Source organism: Embiotoca jacksoni, unplaced genomic scaffold, assembly GCF_022577435.1.
Source record: "Embiotoca jacksoni isolate LCO1_2020_lvr unplaced genomic scaffold, fEmbJac1.0.p SCAF_8, whole genome shotgun sequence".
NCBI lineage: Eukaryota > Metazoa > Chordata > Actinopteri > Embiotocidae > Embiotoca > Embiotoca jacksoni.
Genome location: NW_027185436.1, coordinates 18,418,478 through 18,446,161, shown reverse-complemented (window position 1 = coordinate 18,446,161; position 27,684 = coordinate 18,418,478). Strand labels below are relative to the sequence as shown.

Here is a 27,684-nt window from a genome sequence, read left to right as displayed (position 1 = left end):
AAAACTTCTGCTTCTTTTATTGTTTTTAAAGAATTACATAATGCATTAATCACAGTAAAGACAAACCGGCTTTCCCCGCATGTCATAATTGTGCAAGCTTACAATTAAATTGAAAATTAGATGCAAGATGTAAAACTTTTTTTTTTTTTTTCTCTGCTCAGCCTTTCAACTCAATTGTACAGGGAGCAGAGCAGTAAAGCTTTGAAGAACAGACGGACTCTTTAGCCTGTTCACTTGACACCACTGTCCAGTGGTTTGCATACAATCGAGGCTAAAATTATAGTTGCTCACACGATCACACGTATATTTGTGTAAATAATTTGGTGTTTTGATCCAGACTTCGTGGGGTCATTCGTAGCTGCTACTGAGGAAAAACTGAAACATAAGCCAGGTCCAAATAACTTCATCAGATCTGTGCAGTATGTATTTCCAATTAAAGTGACATCACATAAACCTAATTAGTATAGATGCAACCTGCAACTTGATTTTCCAGTGCATGGTTTTCTCATCAAATTGATTACACCGACTCTGCAAAGAAGTGTACCGCACATAGGAATCTTGTGCGTGTGCTACCGTAGACGAATATAAAAAAAATGCATTGGTGATGTTCCCCATAAATATGTGACATCATCAGCTTGAACGAGTAAGTCAGGTGCTTAACTTTGCTACTCAAACATTACTTTAATTGCAATATGGTTACTATAAATAACTATAAAGGCCAAAAGTAACAACATTTAAAAATGCACTGCTCCCTGTCAAATTATTCAGGAAAATACATCTATTTTGTGCAAAATAAATCATCGAGTTCTGATATGCAAGTATCACGGACACAAAGAGGAGCCTTGCATCCTCTTGCAGGTTCAATTACTGGCCTGTGGCAGACACTAATCCTGTTCTACAGTTTATCATGATTGAGAATGTGCAGACCATTCAATGACTTCATGCAAGAGGAGGCAGAGGGTCAACCAGTCACACAAGCATCTCACACACGCTCACTAGACAAAAAAAACAAAACAAAAACACACGTACTACACCAACCACTTTAGCATAAACTGAAAGTCAGTAACAAGTCAATAGTGTTGATTATTTGCTCTTCTATCCTACTGTGTATTGTGCTGTCAGGTCATTTACCGTGGGAAGTAAGGGGTTATCAAAAACTATAATACATGTGGCACGTCTGTGCACAAAAATGAAGCAGAGGATTTTAAGAGAAAAAGGAGTTTTAGTCACTTCTGGATAATTAAAGACATGCTTGTACTATAATCGGAAAGATACAATGACAGGGGGAGATCACAGCACGCCAAATTGAAGAAAAAAAAAAAGAAGAAAAGAAATAAGTGCACATAAACACGAGTCCCTTTCTTGAACTTATGAGGAGGTAGAGAACCAATATCCAATAATTCACTAGTTTTGCCCCCGTGGACAAATGTGGCCTCTCGGGTACAAGATTAGAAATGAAAAAGTCTTTGTTGGCTAACAAAGGCCTGTGTTAATTAAGGGTGATGTGACCACAACAAGCATCACAGCAGGTCAATAGCCGACGTTTCCTCCGTTCCCCCTTCGTTGTTCTACCATTTTTTTTTTTAGCCATTGCAAAACTGATCCAGAACTCCGTTGTCAACCAATGCAGGGCAGTTACTGTGTATCAGGCTCATTGGTTTCAACTCTGAGGTAGGATCTAGAACACCAGAGGGGATTATTTGTTCAAACTCAAGTGCATTAAAGGGACTGAGCCACGACAATCAGCGATGTGGGGATGCCCATGTTCCTGCAGCGAGGGCCGGACAAAAGCTTCTCAGTTGGACCATCGGAGAGGGAGGGAGGGAGGGGGAGAGAGAGAGAGAGTGTGTGTGTGTGTGTGTGTGTGTGTGTGTGTGTGTGTGTGTGTGTGTGTGTGTGTGTGTGTGTGTGTGTGTGTGTGTGTGTGCGCATGTGAGGGGAGAGAGCGGGGGTGAACAATGCCTATGTTGGGTTAAAAAAAAAAGAAGAGGGAAAAAAAAGAACATCAAAAATAACTACCTGTACAGAGCGCCCCATATCAAAGGCACTATTTTCAATATTTCCGTAAATGCCACCACTGCTCTGTGCATGTGTTGACCCTGTATGTGTTCATCGCCCAGCGTCCCCACCGAAGGGCTTCTCATAGCTAAGGTGCCCTCCTAACTCGAGCATTTCTAGCAAGTTTATCATAACATCACTTGCCTCATACATCTTGAATGGGCACGATATGCATTTTCCTTTTTCTATTTTTTTTTATTTTTTTTTGAAACTTAGATAAACAAAGACTTAAATAGAATGACAGAAATAAATACACTTTAAATATGTGGGCCCTTTTGTCCAAATTGATGCCTGTTTGGGAATAAATTGAAGTAAACAATTCATGAAAGAAAGCTGCCCTACGGTTTGATAAACTAACCTTCTGAGAAGTATGGTTAATTGTGAACTGATCTCAGTGTTTATGAGTCACTAAATCCCATCAGTAACTATCACTCACCGTAAATCCCCACGTCACAATGCATTTAATGAACATTATATTGTAATTTAATTGGAAGCCCTTCTCTCTCACCAGGGGGGGTATAAAGATCAGTGATCACATCAAGGAAGTCTGGTCCCTATATATAGGATAATCTTTTACGTTGATTTAATGTCATATTGGTAATTATTTATATATAAAATTCCTAACACAGACCCCAAAAGGAAACCTGACTGAGAAGACAAAAAGATAAAAGGAAAAAATTCAAATCAGATTCAAAGTTAATATGATGCTAATTTTTCCCAAAAGCCGTTTTCTCACTACGGTTAAAACCTGGATTTGTCCACATAAGTACAGTAATATATATTTTGTAATCTTTCAACGTCTCTGGCTATGTACAAGCTATACAAATAAAGAGCAGGCTGAGGGCCAGGTTTTATAAGCTGTGCAGAGGGAGCAGTTGGTTGGGAAGTCTCCCAGTCTCCCGGCTCCTTCCCCCGCAGTCTGCCCATACAGGTGGCTGTTCTGCTTCACTTGCGATCGTCGATGGTCTTAATGAATTCCACCGCCGCGGTGAACTGCATCCACCAATAGCACTCCTCCCCACTCAGCCGGCTGGCGTAGAAATTATTGATGTACTGAACGGTGGACAGCAGGCAGGGCGGGTTTGCCTGGAGGGGAGGAGATGTGGGGATGGGCCCACATTAGCCGCTCAAAGAACCTCATGCAACACCGTACAGATTATAATCATAAATATGGAAATATGTAAAATATATGCACACAGGTTAGCGGATAGCAGTCTTTATGGTGTATTGTGATTACAGTCTTTTTTGTGAAAAGATTTTAGGATAATTTTTCTTCATTGACAAGAAGTCAACAAGTAATAAACAATGAAATTCAAAAGTTTGTTTAAAGGTGCTGTAAGCGATTTATTTTTTTTGTTAAAAAAGCTATTACATGGGTCTAAATTCCGCTCCATTATTTGCCTTTTTCCCGTTCAGTCATTATATCCACATCACTGAAGATTACTTATCAAAAATCTCACTATGTTAATATTTTGTGAAAGTACCAGTAGTAATCCCTACAATTGTTACAAATACAAGTTACAATTGTTGCAATATCGATGTTGGAGGTATTTGGTCAAAAGTATTGGGATATTTGATTTTGTCCATATGCAGCCTGAGCCTGAACACTTGGGATTTGCAGCAGATTTCAGCTTGGTTTGCTTAGTTAGCCAAACGGATGTGATCGCTTACTGCTTCTTTAAGAAGTTGCGGCAGTGTGGGCTGAATAAAATGAAGTATGATGTAAGAACAGACTTACCCTTATGAGGACAAAGACAAGTACGGGGACAAAGTCATCTGCTCCTGGGACGGAGTCTTCGTTGGCCAGACTGAGAAGATTCATGATGGTGGAACACATACGCAGTATACACTGGACTTTGTCTCGTGGCGTCTTGTAGGCATTAATGGTCCTAATCTCAGACTGCGCAGAGGGCCAGGGAGTTTCCTTCAGGTAAACCTACAACCAGAAAAGAGTACTAATAAACCTCTTCCTTCCCCATGAATGCGTGGAAGTAATGGAAAAAGAGAGACGATTCAATGATACCTCTGGGATTTGAAGAGCTTTATGATTTGCCGTCACAACTTTTGAGAGCCGCTGGATATGTTCATGGAAAAGCCTGAGGGCGACAAAACAACTCGGTTTAAGACAGCGGAGTACACATTATGTGCCATCCAACAATGCAGCTGTTCATACATTAGATATCAACCTAAATATGAATGTCATTAAGTTCCATCTGAAGATGACAAGTCCTATTGAGAGATCAAGTCGGTTAAACTTGGTTTAAAAGACAATACAGCAAAATTACACTACAGAAATGCCTAGCTAATGTTAGCAGCTAAAAAAAAAACAACATGATGGAATTTAGTTATACTGAAGTATTAAAATGTAGGTGTCCTATGCTGTGTAAAAGTAAGTGGATTTTTACACCAGGACAGAAAAGCCTCTGTGAATTTGTATGCATGCCAAGATATAAAAGAGCAGTGCTCTGCTGTCTCCACAAAGTTTCAGTTTTAAATCTTCCGAACAGTAAAAAATCCAATACTGCCTAGTGAAGCACTTTGTTCGGCACACTTCAGCTACTCACTGGTCTCTGAGAATATCTCCATCCTGATTGGGGTAGAAAGCCAGTTTAAAGATGCGGTTCATAACGCTGCGCTCGATAGCCATCTGGGCATCCTGCAGCTGGTCCTCGCTCGCATACTGCCAAATGGCATCACGGGCCATGGCACCGTACAAGTAGCGCAGAAAATCCTCCACTGCTGCTGTCTTGTCATCAGATGCTGTGCACCCCTGGAACGCTGGAGGGGAGCAACAAATTTAACCCTCCAACCAGATATAGTGTATGATTCAATGACAATACGCTGTGCTTGATATTGTGTATAGACTGCATATCCAATGTCTGGAAATACACAACTCATAGGTATGCCAAAACATTTAGAAATGCAACGTTAGCTGACAATACGAAACATTTTATGATTAAATATTAAACCGTCTATTTTTTTTTTAAGGGTTGTCACCACCTATTTTTTTTGTTATCTCAGAGGAAATATTGAGAAAAGCATTGTAAATCTTGTAAAAAAAAATAAAATAGAAATACTATAAAATGCAGAAAATAGGATGGCAGCAAGATCAGGAATCTGTACCGTGGAGGTTGGCAGGTCAATAAGCTCAGCCGTAGTCCAGTCACACTGATTGTGAAAATGTTGAAGTACCTTTAATGAAGTCAAGCATCTTGGACTCCATATGTTCAAGAAGCAGCCGGACACAGACTGTGGTGAAGTAGCGGTTCGCCACCTCCTTGTCTCTCAGCACCCTCTGGAGGAGCCTTTCTAAATGGGCCTGAGAGGTCTGCAGACCCTGACGACACCTGGTCAGGTAAGCTATGTATGGTGCCCGCTTTCTAAAGGAAACATACATGAGAATTTGTATTTAAATATTTTCATTGTGCTCCCTGCTACATCTCTGTAGCTTCCTATAATTAAGTACTGAACCAAGATGAGATAAATTAAATGATCCATGAGGTTCCCCTAAGTGAGCTCACCTCATCTCTCCAGGCCTGAATATTTACCTGTAATCGTCCGCGATGGCAGCCAGCAGCTTCCTGCAGGTGCGAGGATCGAAGCGGCTCACACAGCGCGTGGTCTCCTGGATCTGGGCCATCTGGTTCTTATCCTGAAGGTTGATGGCCTCAGCTAGCTGGACCTTCAGGAAGCAGACGATCTCATTGTCTGAGAGACAGGACAACAGAGAGACAGGTTGGACAAAGCTGCTCCCTGCTCACAAAGGAACGCCTGGTCGCTGTAATCCAATCAAACTGCCATCTCCACGTGACAATGTGACTGATTGCCTCGAAGATGGAGTCTTATAGTTTTACCATAACCTAATAGGCTCTCGTGTTTCTGCCTGCTATTGTCCTACTTCAGGATGTGAAGGTGGTCCACCTTTATTTTGTGAAGCATCAGATAAAAAGATAGGCCAATATTAATCAATGTGACTACACATGTATGATGGTTACTAATGTGATATTTCACTGACACCATATGGGAATTCTCTTTCAACCTTGCCCCAAACCTTCGAAGGTGACTCAGAAGGTGAAGGTGGTACAGATTTGGTGTCTTGCTTAAGGACACTTTCAGCAGGTTGGACGTTTGCCAACATTAGAGCATGCTCCCTATGGAGACATGTGGCAAAGATAACTGCACTCTAGTAGGCAAGTTTTACAACAGTTCTAACTTAATACACTTTTTAAATTTTTGTTAAATGTGATTTACCAAAAAAACAGTTTTCCAATAATTGTTTGCCATAATGATTTCATGTTATCTCTATTACTTCGTCACTACAGAGGAATTCATATCTGTTCAGGACAGGCCAGCGGCAGATGAAATGATTTAACCTTAAATGCACCTTTCTGTTTCCAAAAAAGATTGTTAGGGAAAAAAGGCCCCTCTTCTCAGAAAAAAAATAAAGCAAAAGGGCCTTTGATACTTATTCAGTTCAGCATAGAGCAAGTGAAAAAATAAACCCAAGTACTAATATAGGATGCATGTAGATGCTTAAGGATTCCTACCTTCAGAATCCATGTGATCAGGCAGTCCATTCCGTGTGGTTGCAGGAGCCATGATGGGGAGAGCCACTGAGTCTGCTGCGCACAAAGCCAACCTCAACTTCTTCTTTGCATCACTGAAAGACCAAAACAACAAAAAAATCCATTTCTAATCAACAGCAATGACCGAGCAACGTAAGCAAAGAAAACTGGAAAGTGTTGAGTGTTTGTAAAAATGAGTTCTGTGGTATTTTGCAGGATTGTGAACGCGAGACCTGAAGGAGAACTTGGAGTCATGCTGCTGCGCCGTCTGGCTGGCTGAGTCTGGGAGGTCATCTGTGGAAATGTTCTGCAGAGTGTCTTCTCTTGGAGAGTCATGTACGCTGTCCTCAGCACAAAGATCTGTGGAAATAAACACCAAAAAAAGAGAAAATTCTCTACTTTGTCTGCTGCAAGTTTATGTTATGAGCATACGTGGCGGTATTTTTCCTGACCTCCTGTACCATCATAGGAGGCTCCAGCTGTGGCTCCATCACCTGGGCTGATTCTCTTGATGTTCCTGTACTTGTCCAGGATGTCTTCGGCTGCCTGGGTTTGAGAGCTGTGTCTGGGCAGTGGGTCATCTGACAAACCACCCACCGACAAACAGGTTGCATTAAAAACCAAACCAAACCTGGTGGATCTGTTTCAGCCAATCAGGAGTTTAAAAAAAACAACAACCAGCACTGACCTTGTGGGATTCGCTCCTGGGCAATGTCATCTTTCTCCTGTTTGTCCCTTTTCCTGAATGCTGCAATTGGAGCTGTGAAGGAGACACGTGTGATGACTGACTTGGGTGGAGTAACACCACGTTCACAATAACCTGATGACAGACTGATCGTGAGTCACATGTTGACAGCCATTTTGAGACATTTTTGGAACTTTTTTTTTATGGGTTGTATTGAGGTGAAAAACTCTGTGTGATGTATGGCATCAATACAGCATCAAAGTCTCGTGTTGAACTTTACTGCGAAAAAGGCAAAATAACTGTAAAATGATAAATGAAACCTTTGGTTCATAGCAGAATATCACAAAGGTTCAGTCTTTATAAAACGTGTATTTTTCTTTTAACACAAAGGTGACAACAAGACAAACAAGAGAGCTACAGAGGCTATAACTTGATGACACACGCAGGAAACACTGAGTGAAGTATCTACATTGATATTCTGTATTCTCCTTACAGTAAAATGGTAATGTAGCCAAAAACAGAAGAGGGAGTGATAAAACAGATGCATGGATGAGGAGTGTGAGGAGCATGTGAACTCAGGATACACCATGTCACATCACAGCTCTACAGCCCTAAGGCAGCATCTACAAAGCAGTATGGCACGCAGCCGCTGGCTCCAGCAGTAAAGCTAGCTCAATGACAACAGCATGGAAGCGTTACCTGGGACATCACTCTCAGCCGTCCAATACAGCACTGTGAGGAACACAACAGACAGGGTTGGCCTTTCAAGCACAGGCTGCCGCTGCTCTGTGGGACAGCTGACTGTGCGTCACCATGCAGAGCAACAGGACAAACACAATGGACTCTACAGAGATTTGGCAGCAGAGTGGCGGTTGAGGCGTCGCGGCGCTCTACTTTTTCATGTGAACACAGTCCTCCATTTTATGAATATCAATTTGATGTTTACTTAAGAAATATCATTATCTCAAAGAGTAATAAGCAGTCAGTCTGTGTGGGCACAGCTCATTATTTCCCAGACAGATGTATGAGAGATGGTTCTAGAGTAGAACTGCAACACGAGATGTGTCATTTATCAGTGCTGATGACAGAGAGGTCTATCTAATGACCATTAGCCGCTGGCTGACAGCACTGCTGGGAGGCTACAGCCATACAATCTACACAGCTATAGCTCCTCTGATGACTGATTAGCTTTGAAAAGTCTATATAAATCTGCAGCAAGTGAGACCTGAGAGAAAAAGGGCTGGACACATCTCTGGAGTAACTTCAAACAACAAGAAACATCATTTTCCAACTGGAACATCAGCAAAGCAGTGGACAACATGGATAATCATTCTCTTTCTCACGTTATAAATTGGTTTTAGCTCTGCTCTTTAAAGTGTGATATTTCCTGTCAGTTGTGATTAAGAGAACTATATTTTTTCCAGGAATACAAAAAATAAAGGCGCACTGCAATCAAACAGATCACTTTTAAATGAACACAAGTTCATTTCTCAGTTTAGAAGAGAGGGCATGCTTAAAATGACCAAGTGGCCCGTTTCCTTACCTTTGGGAATGGCTGACACGAAACGTTTCTTCCACCACGGTCTGTTGCGATCAGACTTCTCATCGTCACTGTCTTTCCTGTCCTCAACCTTTGAATGGAAATTAACACATTATAATTTTGCACTGTCAGATTCAGCTGTTACTAAACTATCTTCCAATGAAAGAAATTGTTATTATAATCTTTTTTTTTGGGCTGTTCGTAAGGAGTTATTACTGAAAACCAAAACTGTCTATGACATTAATCCAGAGCACCACTACAGCTGGTTACCTCTCCTTTCAGGGAGTCCTTGCTGGGTGATGAGGATGGTCCTAAGGCGAAGGCCCCGGCAGGGTCACGCTCTTCAACTGCTACCCGCCGGTTAAGGCCGGGGTCACTCGTGGGCCGGCGGCCCGGGCACACGATGTCAGAGCTGCGGCTGCGGACCAGCCTGTCGGGGAAGGAGTGCCGCTGCTTGGTGTGCTCCAGCTCGGCCTGGGCCAAGCAGTGGGGCGTGAAAAGAGAGTGGCGAGGCTCCTGCCCCAGGGCACTGGCTTCGGGGATGGGAGGATCAGGTGGAGGGTGAGGGGGCCTGGCATAGTGCACTTTGGGCCTCACTATTGTTCCAGTGGAGCCTGAGGTAATAAAGCAGAAAATAAAGAAAATCTATACCATTTTACTGAATAAAACTGGACAATATTCATGCATCCCCTGTGCACTTTGTATTAGTTCTTTATTATATTCTCTTTCATGTTTAAGTTTGTGTTCATTAATCTGTGCTTATAATATTTGTGTTTAACTATTTTAAAAGCCTTACATATTCGAATACAATTCTTCAAACAGATTTATTAAGAAGTAATGTTGTTCTGTACCGTAACATCTCACCTGTTTCTTAAGAATAGCTGCTAAACAGAAAAAAAAACTAAAATGTGGGGGAGAGTGCTAAAGAGAAATGTTGGTGGGAGATGAGCCCTAGGTGTAGGTAGGCCACCTGTTCCAAGGGTAGACTCTCTCCTGAAAAGCTTCCAATGGCAGCCTTGTGCCATGTGCACAGTGGGACAAGGGGACAGTGCCAAAGAGCCTGGGGTGAGGTCTCTCAACCTGTCATCCCTTCACCTTGCCACAGACACACAGCCACTAACATTGTTCCCCCACACATTTCCACCTGTACTACAAGCAAAATGCACAGGAGAGGGAAAACTCCAAAGAATAATTTAGGATACTAAATGAGCCAAATTAAGTGACATTTCACTTTGCACTTATAATAATATGTCCAGTTATTGTGGTGAGGGGTACAGGTACATTTTTGGTTAATTTCGCACATGTCAAGCTGTTCTGCGACTCCACGACATTAGAGCAGGGATTTAATGATACTCATTGTTCGCACTCATTGGCTGCAGTGCATTCTGGGAGTGCAAATTACCTTCACCAGAGGAAAGGGGATCAAACATGGCCAGTAAGGAATCAGCCTGTGAAGGGGGAGATGTCAGATGGTGTGCTCCTGCAAAAACACAAGAGTATTAGACAATTAACAGCCTTTACTAAATCAGCCGCTAATATACGTATGCATGTTCATGTTATTTAAAAACATGTTTATGGCATTTAAAAAGATAATGACTCCCCAGCCAAACTAACAAAGAATATTTAACCCTTCAGTGTAACTTTAAGTAACAGTCACCATTTGAGAGAGAAAACAGTGATTTAGTTTGGTGGCAGCTGCAGAAGTGACAGGGATAGATGGCGCTGGCTGATGCTGTTTTGAGCAGATAGACACTAGACTGATGGCTCAGCCTGGTGGGGATGTGACACTCTCCTACCGTGGCCTGACTCCTCCCCATCTGGACTGGTCACAGAGTCCTTCCCTCCAAAGTCCGAGCTGCACTCTGACCGCAGGTCCTCGATCTTGTTGGGGATATCTTCCGAGGTTGCGCTGATACCTGTGGCACCCACACACAAAAGGAACAGTTGTGTTGACATTGAGGACAAAGGTGACTCAATATCACTTCTACATTGAGATGTTTGAGCTTGGCAGCAGCCAAAAAACTAAGCCTGCATGTGCAGTGGTTTTGAAACAAAAGAGGATATTTTTCTCTTTAGACTATGCTGTATGGTCTCTCTGAGATGGGAACCCACTGGGAACTCTAAATTGGTAGCGTAAGCTCCCATGGGTTAAGGGAAAGACACAAATAAGAGTGATCATCAGAAGCAGACTATCCATCGGTGGGATCCCGTGGGACGTTTTCCTGTGAGCTGAGCCAGGAACGTCACCGCTGGCTTTTTAATGTAGGATACTACTTCATGCACGTCAACATAGCACGTCCACCTGAGCCCACGGACAAGACAACCAGCATTAACCTCAGTGTAATACAGAAAAATTCACACTGATCCCACTATGTTGGTTAAAAACCCTCCCAGCCACATGACCGCTCCACAAAGTGGCAAGGAGAGTGAGAAACAAAAGTTATTTAACAATGCAGGCCCATTAATGACTTTCCAACAGACAAAAAGGACTATGGAGTCAAACACAGAAATAGAACTGATAGTTTTGGAGAGAGAAAACACAGGCAGACAAAGTAGTTGTAAGAGAAGGTGGGGGAGAGATGGAGTAGTTCGATTTATACCTGAGACAACACTGAGGCCTGGTGTGCTGGGTCTCGAGCTGACTTCTCTGACCTCGGTGTCGTCTGAGGTGCTGCCAACGCCAGAGCAGCTCTCCAGCTCCTGCAGACGCTCCTCCTGCTTCAGGTCTGGAGCTTCTGCAGATCAACCCAAAAGGAAAAAGAAAGAAAAGAAAAAGATCTTTCTTCATGAAAAATATATGTGAAGCTAGACTTTGTACTTTTCTCGCTTGATATGTTTAAAATTAAACTCAAAACCTGCTGTACTGATGGCACTTTGCTACAGATGATGGTCACTCTTTAATTCCACCACCTACTCTGTTGTGATTATTAGTAAACAGAGTTTGCACATATGCAAGAAATCAAACAAAGCATACATTATCATGTCTTATAACTGCCAATCCAAACCGGAAAGCTGGTGCGGCCAATTCTTTGGCTACCCAATGGAGCTGTTGGGTCGAAACCCAGAGGCTCCATACTAACAGCAGTACTCATTTGCATGCTCGTTAGTAATAATGTGTTGGTAAAGTGCTCTTCGGAGTGTAGTTTTCTGCTGCCTAGCCATGAAACAAGCACTCTACTTGAAGCAAGCCTGCGATCACGCTATTATCGAGCAGAACAGGGGCAGCAAACGGAACAAAAAGCAATCAAGACACTCATGCATGTCATTTCTGCACTGCACATATTGAAATGGTGTACTACTCCAATTAACATAAGACCCAAGCTTTTCAAAGAAACACTTAACACTGTTAATAAAGCTCTCTATTGACTTTCACAAAACACTGGTTTTCAAAAGGGGGGAGTCAAGCAGGTAATCTCATAAAAAAAAAAAAAAAAAAAGGTTTCGTGTGTATGTTCAATTTGCAAGAACAGTGAAAGAATAATCTGTAATTTATAAGAATGAATTTGTATTTATGCAACACAACAATGGTAACTGATCCCTGAGTGGTTACTGGCGTAACACAACAAAATGTACATGGCAGTCTCAGAGCAATATCATGCAAGTCTAGCCAAATAAAGAACTGACACCATGTAAACTGACTGAGGACAGCTGCTGTCCTTGTGCTTCTCTCCCCACTGCTCTACCACAGGTGCAAACACACCTGGTGGGCCCTCTAAGGAAACCCTAAGCTGCCTTTTACTGGCACAGGCAGATCTGCCCTGAAAGACAGGCAAGTGCACACAAATATGATGACAGATGCATGCACACATTTTTGGTATGGAATGCAGTGCAAACACACCTGGTGTCCCAGCCCCCAGTATACTGCAGAAACCTAAAAATGCATCCAGAAATATGCACACATGTGCAAGCAAACATACATACATTGAAGACTGTCGTATAGATGAAGAATAAAAATCAAGAGAATAAGTCCCCACCTGAGTCGCTGGGTAGGACCTCCACGCTCCAGGCCTCGCTCGTGGTCTCCGAGATGGTGGAGCCGTAGGGGTCCAGCAGAACTGAACCCGAGCCAGGAAGACACAGCAGGCTGCCGAGCATGTTCTCTGCAGCTGCCCCTGACAACAGAGAAAGAGACAGAGACAAAAAGTTAACTTCCTTCAGCGGCGTGAAACAGCTTTTGTTTTTGTATCAGAAAGTGTTGGACTAGCAAGAAGTCACCTCTACAGTCGCAAAGTCGCAAATTATTCAGAATTTAAATATGAGCAACATAGGAAATTGAGAATTGTTTACATTGATGCTCAGATTTAATGCTCCATCCTACAACAATTTAAATGTGACTAATGAAAACTTTCATTAAACTGATCCATCATTAAGTTGTTCAATTAACAAAAGTGCTTTCCTGAAGTTGGTCGTTTTGTCTGACAGTTAAAACATAAAGATAATCACATATATATACACACACACACACACACTGTATAAACAGAGAAAGGATAGAATCAGCAAATGTCTGACATTTTTGCCAATACTTTAATGAATGAGTAATGCATTCATTTCTCTTGGTGAATCAATATATGAGGCATTATTTTCAACATTCAGGACATACCTAATGTACTGATTTCATGTGGTGCATCTTAATTAAAAATCAAACTGTTTCATCACTTTTACACCTTCAGGCTTGACTCAAAAATGGCCTGAGATAAGCAAAAATATTAGATAAACCACCAACTCGTTGAGGGGGTGGGGGGGTTCTGAGACAGTGAGCTTTGCATACCGAGACACAGAGAGGTCACGTGCATTTCATGCTGGGACCCACAGGCACATCCACCACTGTGCCAAAGGTCAGAGGTTAATGGTAATATCTCACCCCGTCCCCGGCCTCCAGGGCCGTGACTTTGAGCAGTTGATTAAGCCTAGCATTATTCACAACCAAATTACTGTTTTGTCCACCCTCCCACAAAGTCCTCAGCACAGTGTTCCTCCATCTCCATTTGGGAAGTCGCAGCTTAACAAGGTGGAAGAATGCAGAGGAGTAATGGGGGGGGGGGGGGGGGGGGGGGGGGAGCGAGCAGGTGTGAGTGGGAGACAGTGTCCAAGGCTGATGATCAAAAAGTCAACCTTTGGTAGCTGCACCCCCTGGTACGTAATACTTCCACTTCATGGCACACGCGCGCCATGAACATGCAAGCATGCCAGCACCCAGGCAACAGTGTGTACTGCTGTTGGCGGGGGCAGGGCTCTCGTTGGCAGTGGGAGAGCTCTATCCCGCTGTCCATGTTTACAGTCTTCAAGGTAGGGGCGCAGAGTACTTGTCTTTCAGGTGGATGATTAAATGAGTGGCACAACAAGAAGTGAAACAATTAGAATTTCTGCCTCATTATCATGGTAATCTTATCAGTGGGATAATGAGGTATTAATGGATATTTAATGTGCATCTCATAACCCAATCCCTTGGAGAAAACACATAAGGAAATCGCTGTAAATTCACTTAATGATGGAAAAGTCCCCCAACGCCATATTCCGAAGAATGAAAAATGGTGGATGCAAATGAGAAGGAACCAAGGTCAATAAGACTGCAGGGACTGAGTGAATGTCAGAGAGAGAGCGGGATGGAGAGAGATGGGCAGGAGGTAGGATGTGAGCAAAAAGACTGCGAGGCAAAGGAGACAGGAAAATGTTGCTCTGAATAATACCAAGACTTAAATGTTCTGTCTACAGCTGGTTTCACGTTAGATTAACCCATTATTTTTACAATCTGAGCTTTACGGTCCCAGTTTGGGCTTTACAGAGTGCACCGGCTGAACTTTCCCTCCACAATATACTGAAGGTGCCAAATTAACTTCATATTGAAAATAACTTGTTTTGCCCCATAGACTCTATTTTCTATTTCCATTGAATGTGTCAACTCCACTAGTTTATTCTTGAATGGAAAGATACAAATTTAGGAATCTCTTTCAGTAACATCTAAACTATTATATTAGCATTTTTCTATATCTACAAACTTCAGTCTACAATCTGAAGCAAACTATTACCGTCAATTAACCAGTGTCTTGAATTGCAAATGTATAAATTCTGTGACTCTAACTAAGTCTAGTTTAAACTTAAGACAGAAAATTGCATTACAGCTTTAACATTGAATTTGCAACTCAAAAAGATACATTTCACACCTTCAAAATAAAATGCAAGATAAAAAGCACTGCATTGAACCATTTGTTAAAAACTGAAAGTAGACTCACTGGCCAGATTTATTAATTACAGCACAATTGGGTAACAAAACAACTCATAATAGATACTATTTAAATGTAATTACATATAGTTCTTAAAGCAGAGAACTGAAACAGAAAAATGTATTACAGCTGCCCTGCATGGGGCATATCTTTGTAGAAGCTGAGCTGAAGTGAAGATGTGCCTTTTGATGCTATTTCAACCTTATACCACAAGGTGATGACATTTTCCTAAATCTCCTTAATAGACAGTCAGAGAAGGTTCGTGTGCTCAGCAAATTCATCACACAAAATGTGAAATGATCACACGGGCTGTGTACATCCATTAATTTGCATACTGATGCAGAAGTAAATGTCAAACACAGGTAACTAAACCATGGCCTACCTGCTATTTCCTGTAGCCGATCTTCATCCATATTGGGGTCAAAGTCACTGCCGAGCACATCAGTGCTCCAGGTTTCGCTGACCGTTTCAGAGATGTCCCGATCGTCTGTCAGACCCATCATATCCCTGATCTCAAACTTGCGCAATTTGTCATCCAGGTTGTCCTGTGTAGTGGCTGAAGGAGACATACCATATGTTAGCCTGAGCCTGCTTATCTTTCACCTATAATCTCACGCGTCTTTCATTTGTTTACAAAACTGCTATAGCTGCATATATGTATTTATATGAATTCCTATTCAATTCAACTTTTTGGTAACATTCAGAAATGAACACACCCTGTTCATGCTCCAAAAGCTGTAGAGCCTCCACCCCGTTACTTCCTGATGGTCCGGCTCCAAGCTCAGAAACAGACTCTCCCTCCAGGTCCAGAGATGACACAGAGTTGGAGCGATTGGATGGACCTGAGGTAAAATACACACACACACACACACACACACACACACACACACACACACACACACACACACACACACAGTCAGTCAGTAGTTCAGTCAGGATTGTTTAGTAAAGACCAGTTATGACCTTAAAAATGTATACTATGGTGTAAAACTAAATTGCAAAAAAAAAAATTTTTATTTCACTACATTTTAGCTTTATATGTCATTGGATTGAAGACTGACCTTCTGAGATGCCTTCCAAGTTGTCACTGCAGAGAGAGAAGCGCAGTGTTTTGTCTGGTTTACCATGTTGTTTGGTGTCATCAGCATGGCCATCCCCCTGGGCACCATCAGCCATCTGCAGGTTCAAAACCTGGAGAGCCAGAGAGAAAGTACAGGAATACAAAACGTAATGTTTATGTTTGCCTGTGAACTTAACATGAGCTGTTCTTGCTAAAATAAATACCTGATTCAAAGACAGCAGGAGACAGTTCAATTGGGATCAGATGGTTAGTTTTACATAAGCTACAAGGTTTTCTTCAATTGAAAGGACAAAGAACTGTAAGATGCATAACTCTTACTCCCCTTCAGTGACAGGAAATAAATATAACACTGAATTTATCACATCATCACCTCTCCTGCAGATGAGTACATTAATTCAAGTCACATTACCTCATTCTCTGACATCATCCCAGGGACACTCTGAGGACCAGTTCCCAGTGAAATCACCAGCACCTCCTCTGGCAACAGCTCCTGGAGGGACTCTTGGGAGCTGGCCTCTGCCTCCCCCTCCTGGGCTATGTTGGTACGGCTACGGCTACGAGCAGCTGTTGGTTGGCGAGTTGACGGGAGGAGAAAGGAATCAGAGTTACTTTCCAATTGTTACGTATCATGTCACAAATAAGTTTTATGATCAAACAACAACCAAACAGTATTTTTGAAGATGAGCCAACTAAGACTCTTATACTGCATGTCATACCAATGTGTTTGCGAATAAATGCTATTCATAATTAATGAGAATGACTGTATGGACCGTTTATTACTGCATTTTTCTATTCCAAATGAGCTGAAGGTCACAGTTGCTTTATGCGTTTACAAAATAAAAACTATTAAAAACCTACATGACTAGGTGGCCACACTGGTATGACATTTAAGGTGAGTTTATCCGACTTGTTGATATTAGCCTACAGTTCGTTACAAAAACAAAGGGTGAGTTTTCTTCTACATTTTTCAAATCTGAAAATTATATTCTGAATTAACGGAGTACAGGAGTTCACTGGTTGAGCTGCAAGACAGACACAAACAAAAGCAAATAGCACATCATGTCACTAGAAAACAAAAGACTTCATTACCTGCCATATTATCTGAACTAATAGTTTTTGTAATATGATTATATTATGTTAAGATGACCAGTATATAGAATTTATATAGAAGTGCTGTACATACAAATATTAACAAGATTAATGAGCTTGCTGTTGTTATCATTCAGCATTACCTACACTCAACCATGGTGCTCAGTGCATATTAACCATCTCAAGATCTGCTTCCATCATTGCAGGGATAAAAATGGAAACCCCAACAAAGTGAAGCACTTAAGCAGCACATGAAATTAATACCAGAGACCACTCTGACATATTTCAACCCCATTATTATTGTGGTAATAGATATATTATTTAGTTCCATTCACTGGAAATGAGGTCCTACAGGTCTCATGAAGGTTCCTCGAGGTTGGATTTGCATGATATACCTGGTATTTTCTTCACCAGCCATCTCAAGAAAATTACACAGGCTCAATCAAGACATGGAGCCACATTACACTCATCCTGGACTCGGTTTCCCCTTGTCTATGAACAATGCTCTCATCAAAGCATCAACAGTAGTCAAGTAGCAATTCGAAGAGAACAAGGAACGAATGCTGACTATAATGACGTTATTCTAATGGGAGAGTTTTTAGGAGATCGGAAAATGTGCTTTATACGTACGGATAATCACGTAAAAAATAAATCCTCAAAATCCTTAACATTATCAATATAATTCATTTCAGTGTCACTATTAACAACACAACCATGCCATTGCCATCTTTGTATGCAGGGAATTACAGTAGTTTCTTCTTTATTTTAACTACAACTCAGAGGAAAGGTGGAAGATAGATTTTTTTTTTTTTTCCCCCCACTCTACCTGGTAACGAATAGCCATATTCCGCTGAATGAGGAAGCAAAAGGGGAAAACTTAGAAAAAACAAAATGAGTGGAAAATACATCTTAGCTCTAATAATGAGCATAAGCGCTGTGCAAGGCGAAGCAGGCATGGTGAGAGCACATGGACAACAGCAGTGCTGGGTAGCAGTGGTGAGGCAGCATAGCTACTGTGCAGCTTGGGAGTGTGGACTAATGCTTGATGAGTGTTATCCAAAACGTAACAACAGATACAAGGGTTGAGTTCTCTCCAGCTCTAACATGCCTGACAGGCTACCCACCAAAAGGGGTTACTAATGGAATGTGAGCAGACAGAGCGGTGGTTGTGGGGTCCCAGGATGTTATAGCGGCTAAATGTTGTCCTGGTCATTCATTGGCAGCACAGGAGGAAAGGAGAAGGACAAGGCAGGGAGTTGGAGAAAGAATACAGAGTATATCTCAGAATTCAAAGTAGTTAAAGTATCAAGCCAAGATTGTGTATATCAATGTCACATTTCAGAGAAGCAAAGCACAAGTGGTTCATTTCTAATTAATGGAGTGTTGCTACAGCATCATTTGTCTCAAAAATGCTAATGAAGGTAATCTATGCATCTTTTCCATCCATTCCAATTAAAATATGTTCATTTATATTTGGTAATTTAATTGGTTGTCATTTCTGTAATTGAGCCTCAATCCAGGCCATACTAATTATCTTTATAACAAGCTGAGAAGTAGCTCATTAGCTTCCTATAAAGCACAGGCCTTCACTTGCTATCACCACTCAACTCTGCTTGTTTATTTGGCTTCTCATTAGACAGCATATTACACTTGTATTTTACTAGTTCTTATTTCAAATTGTGATATTTCTATGGAGCAAAATCTCTTTCCAATCCTCATACCAGAAAATTATAAGAGGCTGTATCATATTGAGTCTAATAACCAGAGCGGCAGGAAGAGGATTAGAGGCAGTGGAGGAAGCTACCTATGGGAAGTCTGTTCTTCTTGTTGGCAGGAGTGGTGGCTGGGGAGAGCTGGGGGGTGTTGGAGGGGGTGAGCTCCAGACTGTTGCTCTTCACGGTTCGAGACTGGGGCACATTGGCCAGCAGGGTCTCCAGGGCCATGTGTTCCTCCTCTCGAAGGTGGTCCCCTGCCGTCACACTCCGAACAAAGTCCACCTATGCAGGAATTGGAAAGTATTATTTCCAAGATCATCATGATAAATAATTCCTTGGAAGTCAGGACTTCTTCTGAAAAAGGGTTTATGACCTCTCTGACGAGTTAGCACTTGCCAAACTCTTGTTTTATGTAAATCTAAACTGGTTTAGAATGTAAAGTTACACATTGCTTTGAGAGTGCTGCCAAAAGGTATGTTGCAATGCAAATGGAATTCAACACACAACTACTGTAAACCAAGACACTTGAGCTGCCTTGTGTCTTTACATAAACATCAAATCGTATTTATACTTTAATTTCACATCAAGTCTACCCTGTAATGGAGTAGCAGCAATAACTTTCAGATGATGGTATATCAATGTTACATTTCCATATCAACTGCAAAATTGTTTACCAGGGCAAGCAGTTGATTATGCGTAGTATAGACGGCAGTCCTACTGAGGCCCTCTAGAAGGTTCATTGAGGACATAGGTGGGGTCTCAACAGCTCGTCCTCCGATCACCACATCCAGAAAGGCAGCAACACAACTCTACCAAACAAAGACCCACAAAAAGTGACTTAGTACTAGAGAAACTTAAACTTGAATAATAAAAAGAAAAGAAAATGCGTTACTTTGATTATCACATACCTTATCAAACTTAGACAAACTGCTTTTTCGCCTTGGATCTGCATCATCATCAGTCATGGCCAACTGCTGCAGAAGTTGTCCAACCTGTATAACATAAAATATGCAACATTAGTCTACAGTATAATGGCTTCTGCTTGTAAATATGCACAGAGGAGAAAACGCACTGCACCACTTGCCTGCATTAGATTGAAGCGGGCCACTTCATTGATGGGTGCGTCTGAGATGATACCATACTGCTCTGGGTTGACTATAGCTGGGCAAATGAAGCAGGTCAGCAGTAGGTCTGTACACATGGTGCGCACCTCACCCACCTCGAGACGCTCCACGCATGACAAAGTCTTGTACATCTGAGACACAATCCAGCGCAGGCTGTGAGGAAAGCAGTAGGTGTTCTGCTTCAAGTAACCAATGAACTTGTTGACCAGAGCTACCAGCTTGGCTTCATTGGCCTCCACAGCTGCCTGCACCCTTTGTTTGTAGCCCTCTGAGCCTTTCTCTCCAAAGCGTTCCTGCTGGGCTGGAGTGAGGCGCTCCGTCACTTTGGCCGGGTCGGTCTCCAGGTGGTCCTCATCTTCCACCAGCAGCTGCATAATGGGTTCATGAAGGGTGGCCGTGAGGAAGAGCTTGGCTGAGTACAGGCCCTCAGAGAAGAGCTTGAAAAGGATGCTGAAGGCACAGGTTCCCCTTCGGAGTAGACGGCGAGGGTTGTCACTCTCCTTCAGCTCAAACTCTACCAGGTATCGCAACACCTGAGAATTGGCAAGAAAGAAGCATGATGCATTTTACCGAGAACCTATTAAACTGTTTTTTCCAATGTGTAGAGACAGCTAGGATCCCTGACCTGCAGCAGGTAGCTCTCATCCTCCTGCATGATACAGTTGCCGTAAAGTGAGGTGAAGACTGTGTGGATGACGCCCTGGGTGTGCTCCTGGTTCAGCCTCTCTCCTGCCACCAGGCACGACGCAACCAGTCTTGGATTGTCCCTCAACCTGGCCAAGAACTCGCCATAGATTGTCTCCTGGAAACCCAGAGTCTTGTAGCCGTCAATAAACTGCGTATCCTCCAGCATTTTGGCATGCTGGCAGCATTCAGCCGGAGAGGCCTCCGCACTATAGAAGAGCATGGAGTCGTTTAATTACAAATATGCATCATATAAAATCTCTTGAAACAACAGATGCTTTAATTTCACAAATGCAGTTGTACTAAAAGAATACATCTTAGTATTTTTTTCAAAGAGAACATCATGTCATACAACCTACTTTTGACAACAGAAATATATCCACCATTACACAAGCAAATATATTCTTGAGATCATTTGCTCCATAATTAACTAAAATGTCAAAGATTCTGCAGTCTTGCTGCTGACTTGAGTACCACAGGATAAAAAACAAACCAAAGGCCTGTAACAGGATGTATTACCGGTCATAACTCCCCTTAAAATAAATAATCCTTTTTACATTTCTTTCTTGAGTATGGATTAAACAAAGTTAGAGACCCGACTCCAAGTCTGTACTTCCTATATAATTATTCCTTTTCAGGACCAGGGTGAATCCTGGTAATACGTCTGACCTGGTGAGAATGAGACGATCGAGGTTGATCCTCTGCTGCTTGGCGATCCAGGCAGCCCGGTACAGCCTCTCAGCTGTCTTCAGAACGTCGCTGTTGAGCCTCTGGATCAGCTGCTTCTCCGACGCCACATACAGCCGCTCCTGTTTCAGGTGGTGGGCCAGAGTGTGGATGTCTGGCTTCACCATCTTCACCAGCTCACACAGGCAGCGAGGAAAATGACTGCAACACAAAAGGGACAAGATGGAATGGAAACAGATAAATGAGGTAAATATGTGATACGGACACTAAAGAAAGACTCAAATAACCAGTTAACAAATGTCACATTAGCAAGGGAAAAAGTTTCTGAAGTACACTGAGTGAAAGGCGAACTACACCAATTTCACCTAAAAGTTGACCCGTCAAGAATAGCCCTACAGACATCCTGTTGCATAATGCCTTAAGTGGTTCTGTAGATGCTTTGTTAATCCTGTTATCATTGAGGCTCCCTCAGCTTATGTTTTCAAGACTAAAAGCCTGTCTTTGGAGTTGAAAAGATTAGTCAATTAACTGATTTGCTGATCAACAAATATGTAATTGTGTAATTAAGAATTTTCATCACCAAATAATTGTTTGTCATCGATCAAATAAAAACATCAAAGGTTTTCTGGTTCTGTGTTTTCCAATGAGAGGAACATGTGTGTGATGGTGAAGCTGGTGATACTGGAGGATATGAAGTTAGCAGTATAGCTGTGTGACTGTAGCAAAGCAGTGTGTGTACAGCTTAGGCTATTTGTCAGTGAATAAATGCTGCAACTCCTCAAGACCCAAGCCATGTCGCTGTGTCCAGTTTACCACCTGCTGATAAAAATAAAGGGGGGTTAGCCCTGAAGTCAGCAGCAATGGGCAAGGCTACCCTGACAAGGCCTGATCTTTAAGGTCGACCAACTATTCCCATTTTAGTGACAAGCTCACTTCTAAACAGTGAACAGAGAAACATCTGGCTGCTCAGTACTGCTTAATTTCTAACGTTTATAAAACTAGTCACATTCTTGTAAAGTTATTTGCTGGCTGAGAAGGCAGTCAATCAAAGAGGAAAAACGCCATTTTTCTCATCACTTTTCAGTCAGTTATTATAGCTGTCTGGTATACACAGCAATGCTGTTGGACTGTCAAGCATTGTGTACTCTGATGAACCTCAGAAAGGAGCATTCAGAACTAATGGTTGGCATTTACCCTTCAGCAAAGAAACGTGCCTTGCTCTGCCTAATCTTGTATTTTGCAATAATTATTTGCATTTATTATTAGAGTTAAGCTGCATTGAGAAAAAAATGTCTTCAAAGGAAAAGCTGGTTCCCTTTTCAGGAAACCAGCTCACGCATGACAGTCCCATCATGTAAGGGACGGTTTCGTTAGCATTCAGCGTACTTCACACGCTGGCCCAATGACAACAGCAAAGGCATGCTTTTTCATAAGCTTCAGGAGACGCTACACAGCAAAAAATGCAAATCACTCTTCCCTTTCCAGATATACACAGCCAAAACATACAATCCAAGCAGAGTGCATGAAATTTGAATGATTTCTTGGTGAATCCTTTCCACAAAAGCCCCTTTGTGGCTGGTTGCAAACATAGAAAACACAGATTTAACTGTGGAGTTAGGGCCCTGGGAGGAGAATGAGACTAGACTGGAGAAAACTGCTCAATAGTGGGAATGACTGCAAGGCAGTATCACTGCACGCAAGCTAACAGACAACCACAACATGAGAGTTGATATGCCTGACAAATCAAATTGGTTATGCAGATTTAAACACATAATGATAGGCTCGACAAAGAATTCGCTTGGCAAACCAAGAATAAACAGCGATTACCCATCTCCTATTAAGACTCATTTTAATCAAATACGACTCTAATACAAAGACATATTCAGTGTTATTTATCAGTATGTTTGGACAGAAAAATTTATGTTTATAGTTTGTCTCAAAATGTTCATAAGGTTGAGCTGCTCCTTGTGTGAGATGCGAGAATGGTGATGGCGTGATGCTCCAATCAGTCAACCAAACAATATCAGACAGCTTCACAAGCAATTTAACATTTAACGTTTTTATTCATGTATTTGTCAACAACTGTAACTCCTCCTGTGGGCGCTTATAAGTGGAGTCTAGTGCATAAGTACATGTGACAGTATACTAAATTGTCAAGCATTTGTAATGTCTCTATTGGAGAAGTTGCTGAAAAATACTGTTAATTCTAAGCATCATTTTTCAACATTATATTGAAAGTATTGTGTACTATATGAGCAAAATGCTAAATAAGCAACTATTAATACTGTTTTAAAGTAAGGTTGTATTTTAACTACGATTGCAGCTAATGATCATCAATTCAAAATCATCATTGATTCAAATCAATACTTTCTAAATTAATCAAATAAATATCTGTAAAAGTCAGAAATTAGTTCAAAAATTAATCACAATTTCCCTGAAGCCAAGATGAAGTCTTCAAACTACTTTTTGATACGAGCCAAAATATTTGTTTACTGCCATGAAGGCTAAGAAAACCACCAAAAAGAAATGTTCGAAAGGCTTCAAGAATTACAGAAATGATTAATCAACAATTAGCAACTTGGTGGAATCTTTAAGGTATTGTCAACTAATCTAGAGGACATTTCTCTAGATGAATAGATCTGGATATATTGATTAAAAAAAAGAAAAGAAAAAAAAAAGTTTTCTTTGGTATCGTTTGTTTTCATTTTACATCTGAATGTAAACACTGACTGACAGCGCACTTTCACGTACAGACTCATGTTCTTGAATAATAAATAATAATAATAATAATAATAATAACAAACACTTTCTTCACATAATTGGACAGAAGTGGAAAAAGCAGCAAGGCTATTAAGGGGCTCGAAGAGAGGTTTACTGCCTTGTGCCATGTGCTCATCAGCTCCAATACGATCCATAGTAAAGAGCTACCTGGTGAGTCAGTCATGGAGAGTTCTGAGGAACTCTAAAGCAGAAGAGAAACCAATCGACAGACTGTGAGGGAAGGCATCTTCTGCAACTCTCTGAGCTGTGTGTGACAATGGTCGTAGCTGTGGCAAGAAAGCCTCTCAATACCATTAACATGAGTCACTACAAGGCCAATTGTTCAACCGTAGCATCTGTGTAAGCAGCATAGTTTTAACAACAAGGTGGTTTAGGAGACAAGGGGCAGGGCAAACACTGAGACAGGAGATCAAACGCCAAAGCATGTCACAGCCACACCGGTTATCGAATGAAAACGTTTAGAAAGGTTTTAGAAATGCACTACAACACTACTTTATAAATAATGTAAGTAAATATCACCGCGTCAGAGTAAATGTGTTTGGAACAGAGCCCAGTCCTCCCACTACATGATCTCCTACACACAACCAGTGGAGCAAAGGCTTTTTATAAATATCTAAAAGAGTATCACTTTCTACAAAAGGTATTTGTGGTTTGGAGCAAACATCCTCTTTCCACTTCCCTTTCAGATAATTTCGTACACTGTTCAGAAAGCAAGTAATGTATGCTATGTACATGTGTAAGGTTTCAAAATGAACTTTCCCACCATTTTGGCCAGTACCCTCAATTCTTTTAGAGTACTGACTGAATTGTTTTTCGCACCACTTAAAACACAGCACATCCCTAGCTTGTTGCTTTGACTCTCTTTACATTTCTATACATATTTACATGTTTATTTCCCTGATGTAGCCTGTTTGAATATACAGCAGAGTAGTGAGATCTAGTCACACAGTGGTCACTCAAGTTTCTCGGGAAAAAAAACATCTAAATATGTTGTTTTGAAGCAGGTTTTGGGGGATTTGTCAATACCAGGAGAGGCACTTTGAAAAGTTGTGCCAATGTGCCAAACCCTCCAAAAATCTTTTTCTGTACTTTAAAAAGCTTTGTCCATACTTTGAGGCCAAGGTTTAGTATCGAGTACATACTAGGGTCTTCCACTTACATAGTCCTCCATTGGTTTTCACAGAACAATTGCATACAAGGCGTAGGAGCAAACGCACATTTGTATGGGTATCTTTGAGAAGACATTCATTGACATAATGCATTCCCTTTCCCCTTAACCATCACAACGAACCGCAACACTTACCCTAACATGAGTCCAGCCTGAATCCTAAAACCAAGTCTTAACCCTCAAACAGCCCTTTGATGGAGTTTGAGAAAGCAAGGACCAAAACATCCTCACTTCAGTGGTCTAAAACTCAAATTGGACCTCGCAAAAATAGATGTACAAGCAGACACAAAGACCCACAATATAAATAGGTAATGTAATTATAAACTGTGTTGAACTTGAACATTTGTCCCTTTGGTCCTACATTTTTTTTTTTTTTTGTCCTCATGTAAAAACGTTTGCATAGAGCGCTGAATTTAGTTTTGGCCTCAGCCAGGTTATACCTTGAACAGATCAACTGAGCTTTCAGGCCCTCTGACAGCCACATGAAGATGAAGCATGGTTTGTTGCCCAAAATATTCAGTCTACACAACTGTGCAAAATGGCTTCAAGGAAATTATGAAAACTCTGGATCTGCGGTGTTAAACATGAAGGCAAAAACATTTAACCCAAAATAAAATCCTAACCTTATGCAGCAGCTGTCACACATTTTAATACACACACACACACATCACTAGCCCTGCACTTTAATATCCTCTTAACTTCCACCAAATGGCAGTCATCTCCTTCAGCAACTGCAGACTCACAAAAACAGGATGGAGTTTAGTTATACATCAGGACTAAGAAAGGAATGACTTGTCACTATCACTACAGGAAAGGAGGTCCATATTGGTATAGCAACGGATGAAGAATATTAATGTTGAAATCTGCATCAACTGTCGGTTAACTGGAAAACCTTTAGTGCATCCTGTCAAGTTATTCATGAGCCTGGGAATTACGGCAAATCAGGTTTTAAAGCAAGAAGCGTGTGATCTCTCGGTCACACTTGAACTTAAAAGTCATCCCTCTTGCAAACCATAAAGTAGACTGACCCTATTTCCAGGCAACGTGTAGTCACCACGACAGAGGAAGAAAGTTATGTCATGTGAGCGTCAGTCAGACCTGATTTGCACTTCATCAGAAGTCCAAAGCGATCCAATGACAACTTGGATCATTTACAAAACGTAAACTAAAAAAAAAACTAAAAAAAAAACGAATTACTTTCAGAAGAGTTAAGTAGTGAATGTGTGTCTCATTTCATATTCATTATCTTTCACATCGCGTAAGCTTGAATTTTTTAGCAAATGGTAAAATACAAAAGTTTGCAATGTAACGATTTCACGGACATAAGCAGCAAGACCTCTGATTTTTACAAATATTTATCATTTTGACTTTTAGAGACTTCAATTATTAACGCCGGTGCTACAACTGCATGATCCTCTCACCGGCTCCGTGGATGGGTGGAGGCTCATTTGCTGAAAAAAAAAAAAAAAAAAGGCTTTAAAAAGCCAAATCAAACATTTCAATTTGCTGCCGAGTCTCAAACGGATAAACGCCCTTGATTTTTGGTGTTGTACGAGACATCCGCGGTTGAAGCCAGGCAGACAACAAATCGGTTGTGTTGGAAGTTAATGTTTAGTTGTTGTTGTTGTTGTTACTGCAGGCTAGGCTAACTACCTACACCCCCCCTCCCCCTCCTCCTCCTTTCCTCTCCCCGAGAATCATAACAAATAGCCCGTATAACTAAACGTTTGGTTATTTAAACGCGACGAAACAAACCTGACACAAGACAAGCGGCTGTTACACGGATACAGGTTTGAGGGGAAGAAGAAAAAAAAAAAAAAAAACTTGCACCGATTTGATAAGGAGGACCAACAGAGAGCAAATCTGGTGACCCTTGGCTAACGTAGCCTGCTAACGTTAACCGAGTTAAACTCGGCTAACGTCTCGCTGGTCAAAGCAGGGTACGCTAACGACGGGCTAGCTCGTTAGCGAGGTTAGCTTAGCCTTCGGCTGCAAGCTCCTCGGGTGACCAAAATGCGATCAACGGTACGAGCTGACGCCAATCCCGCTACTTACCGATCGTAATTAGCCCGTCCCGGATGTTAGCGACTTCTCTGAATGCAGCTGATCATCAGGTTTCTCGAGTCCGAGGGATTGTTTGTTGGCGGTTAGCGTCCTCACAAACTGGCTTTCTGGCAGGAGCGAACGGTGCTGTCATTTGCTGTCATCACGAGGAGACCTGCGCAACCCGCATGCGCAGAAAAGGGGAGCAGTTCCGCTGTTAAAGGGAACTTTCACCCTAAAATA

General features: G+C 41.6%; 1 protein-coding gene across 5 annotated transcripts; it reads right to left on the bottom strand.

The window, feature by feature from the left end:
• Window positions 1–27,600, bottom strand: gapvd1 (GTPase activating protein and VPS9 domains 1). 5 transcript variants are annotated; one of them, XM_069178115.1, is made up of 29 exons: window positions 27,454–27,600; window positions 21,432–21,650; window positions 20,704–20,971; window positions 20,039–20,611; window positions 19,863–19,946; window positions 19,629–19,763; window positions 19,044–19,236; window positions 18,364–18,444; window positions 16,560–16,714; window positions 16,131–16,260; window positions 15,786–15,911; window positions 15,452–15,625; window positions 12,823–12,960; window positions 11,449–11,583; window positions 10,645–10,764; window positions 10,251–10,328; window positions 9,119–9,462; window positions 8,852–8,939; window positions 8,008–8,040; window positions 7,312–7,383; window positions 7,076–7,204; window positions 6,857–6,983; window positions 6,606–6,718; window positions 5,607–5,766; window positions 5,251–5,438; window positions 4,623–4,836; window positions 4,082–4,154; window positions 3,797–3,994; window positions 1–3,144 (listed from the first exon to the last, which is right to left on the bottom strand). In XM_069178115.1, the coding sequence occupies exons 2-29, from the start codon at window positions 21,614–21,616 to the stop codon at window positions 3,004–3,006; spliced, it is 4,455 nt and encodes a 1,484-aa protein (XP_069034216.1). In that variant the 5' UTR covers window positions 21,617–21,650; window positions 27,454–27,600; the 3' UTR covers window positions 1–3,003. The 5 variants fall into 5 exon arrangements, with proteins under 5 accessions (XP_069034216.1, XP_069034217.1, XP_069034218.1 ...); XM_069178116.1 differs by having other exon boundaries at window positions 7,085–7,204; XM_069178117.1 differs by lacking the exon at window positions 8,008–8,040.
• Window positions 27,601–27,684: the final 84 nt, after the last annotated feature.

Bases quoted from the DNA above. Each gene is read 5' to 3' on its own strand.
- gapvd1 (XM_069178115.1), bottom strand. From the start codon at position 21,616: ATGGTGAAGCCAGACATCCACACTCTGGCCCACCACCTGAAACAGGAG. The intron at 15,626-15,785 runs GTGTGTTCATTT...TGTCTCCTTCAG, and splicing joins GCTTTTGGAGCATGAACAGG to CCACTACACAGGACAACCTG. The intron at 7,205-7,311 runs GTCAGTGCTGGT...GTGGTTTGTCAG, and splicing joins CCAGGAGCGAATCCCACAAG to ATGACCCACTGCCCAGACAC.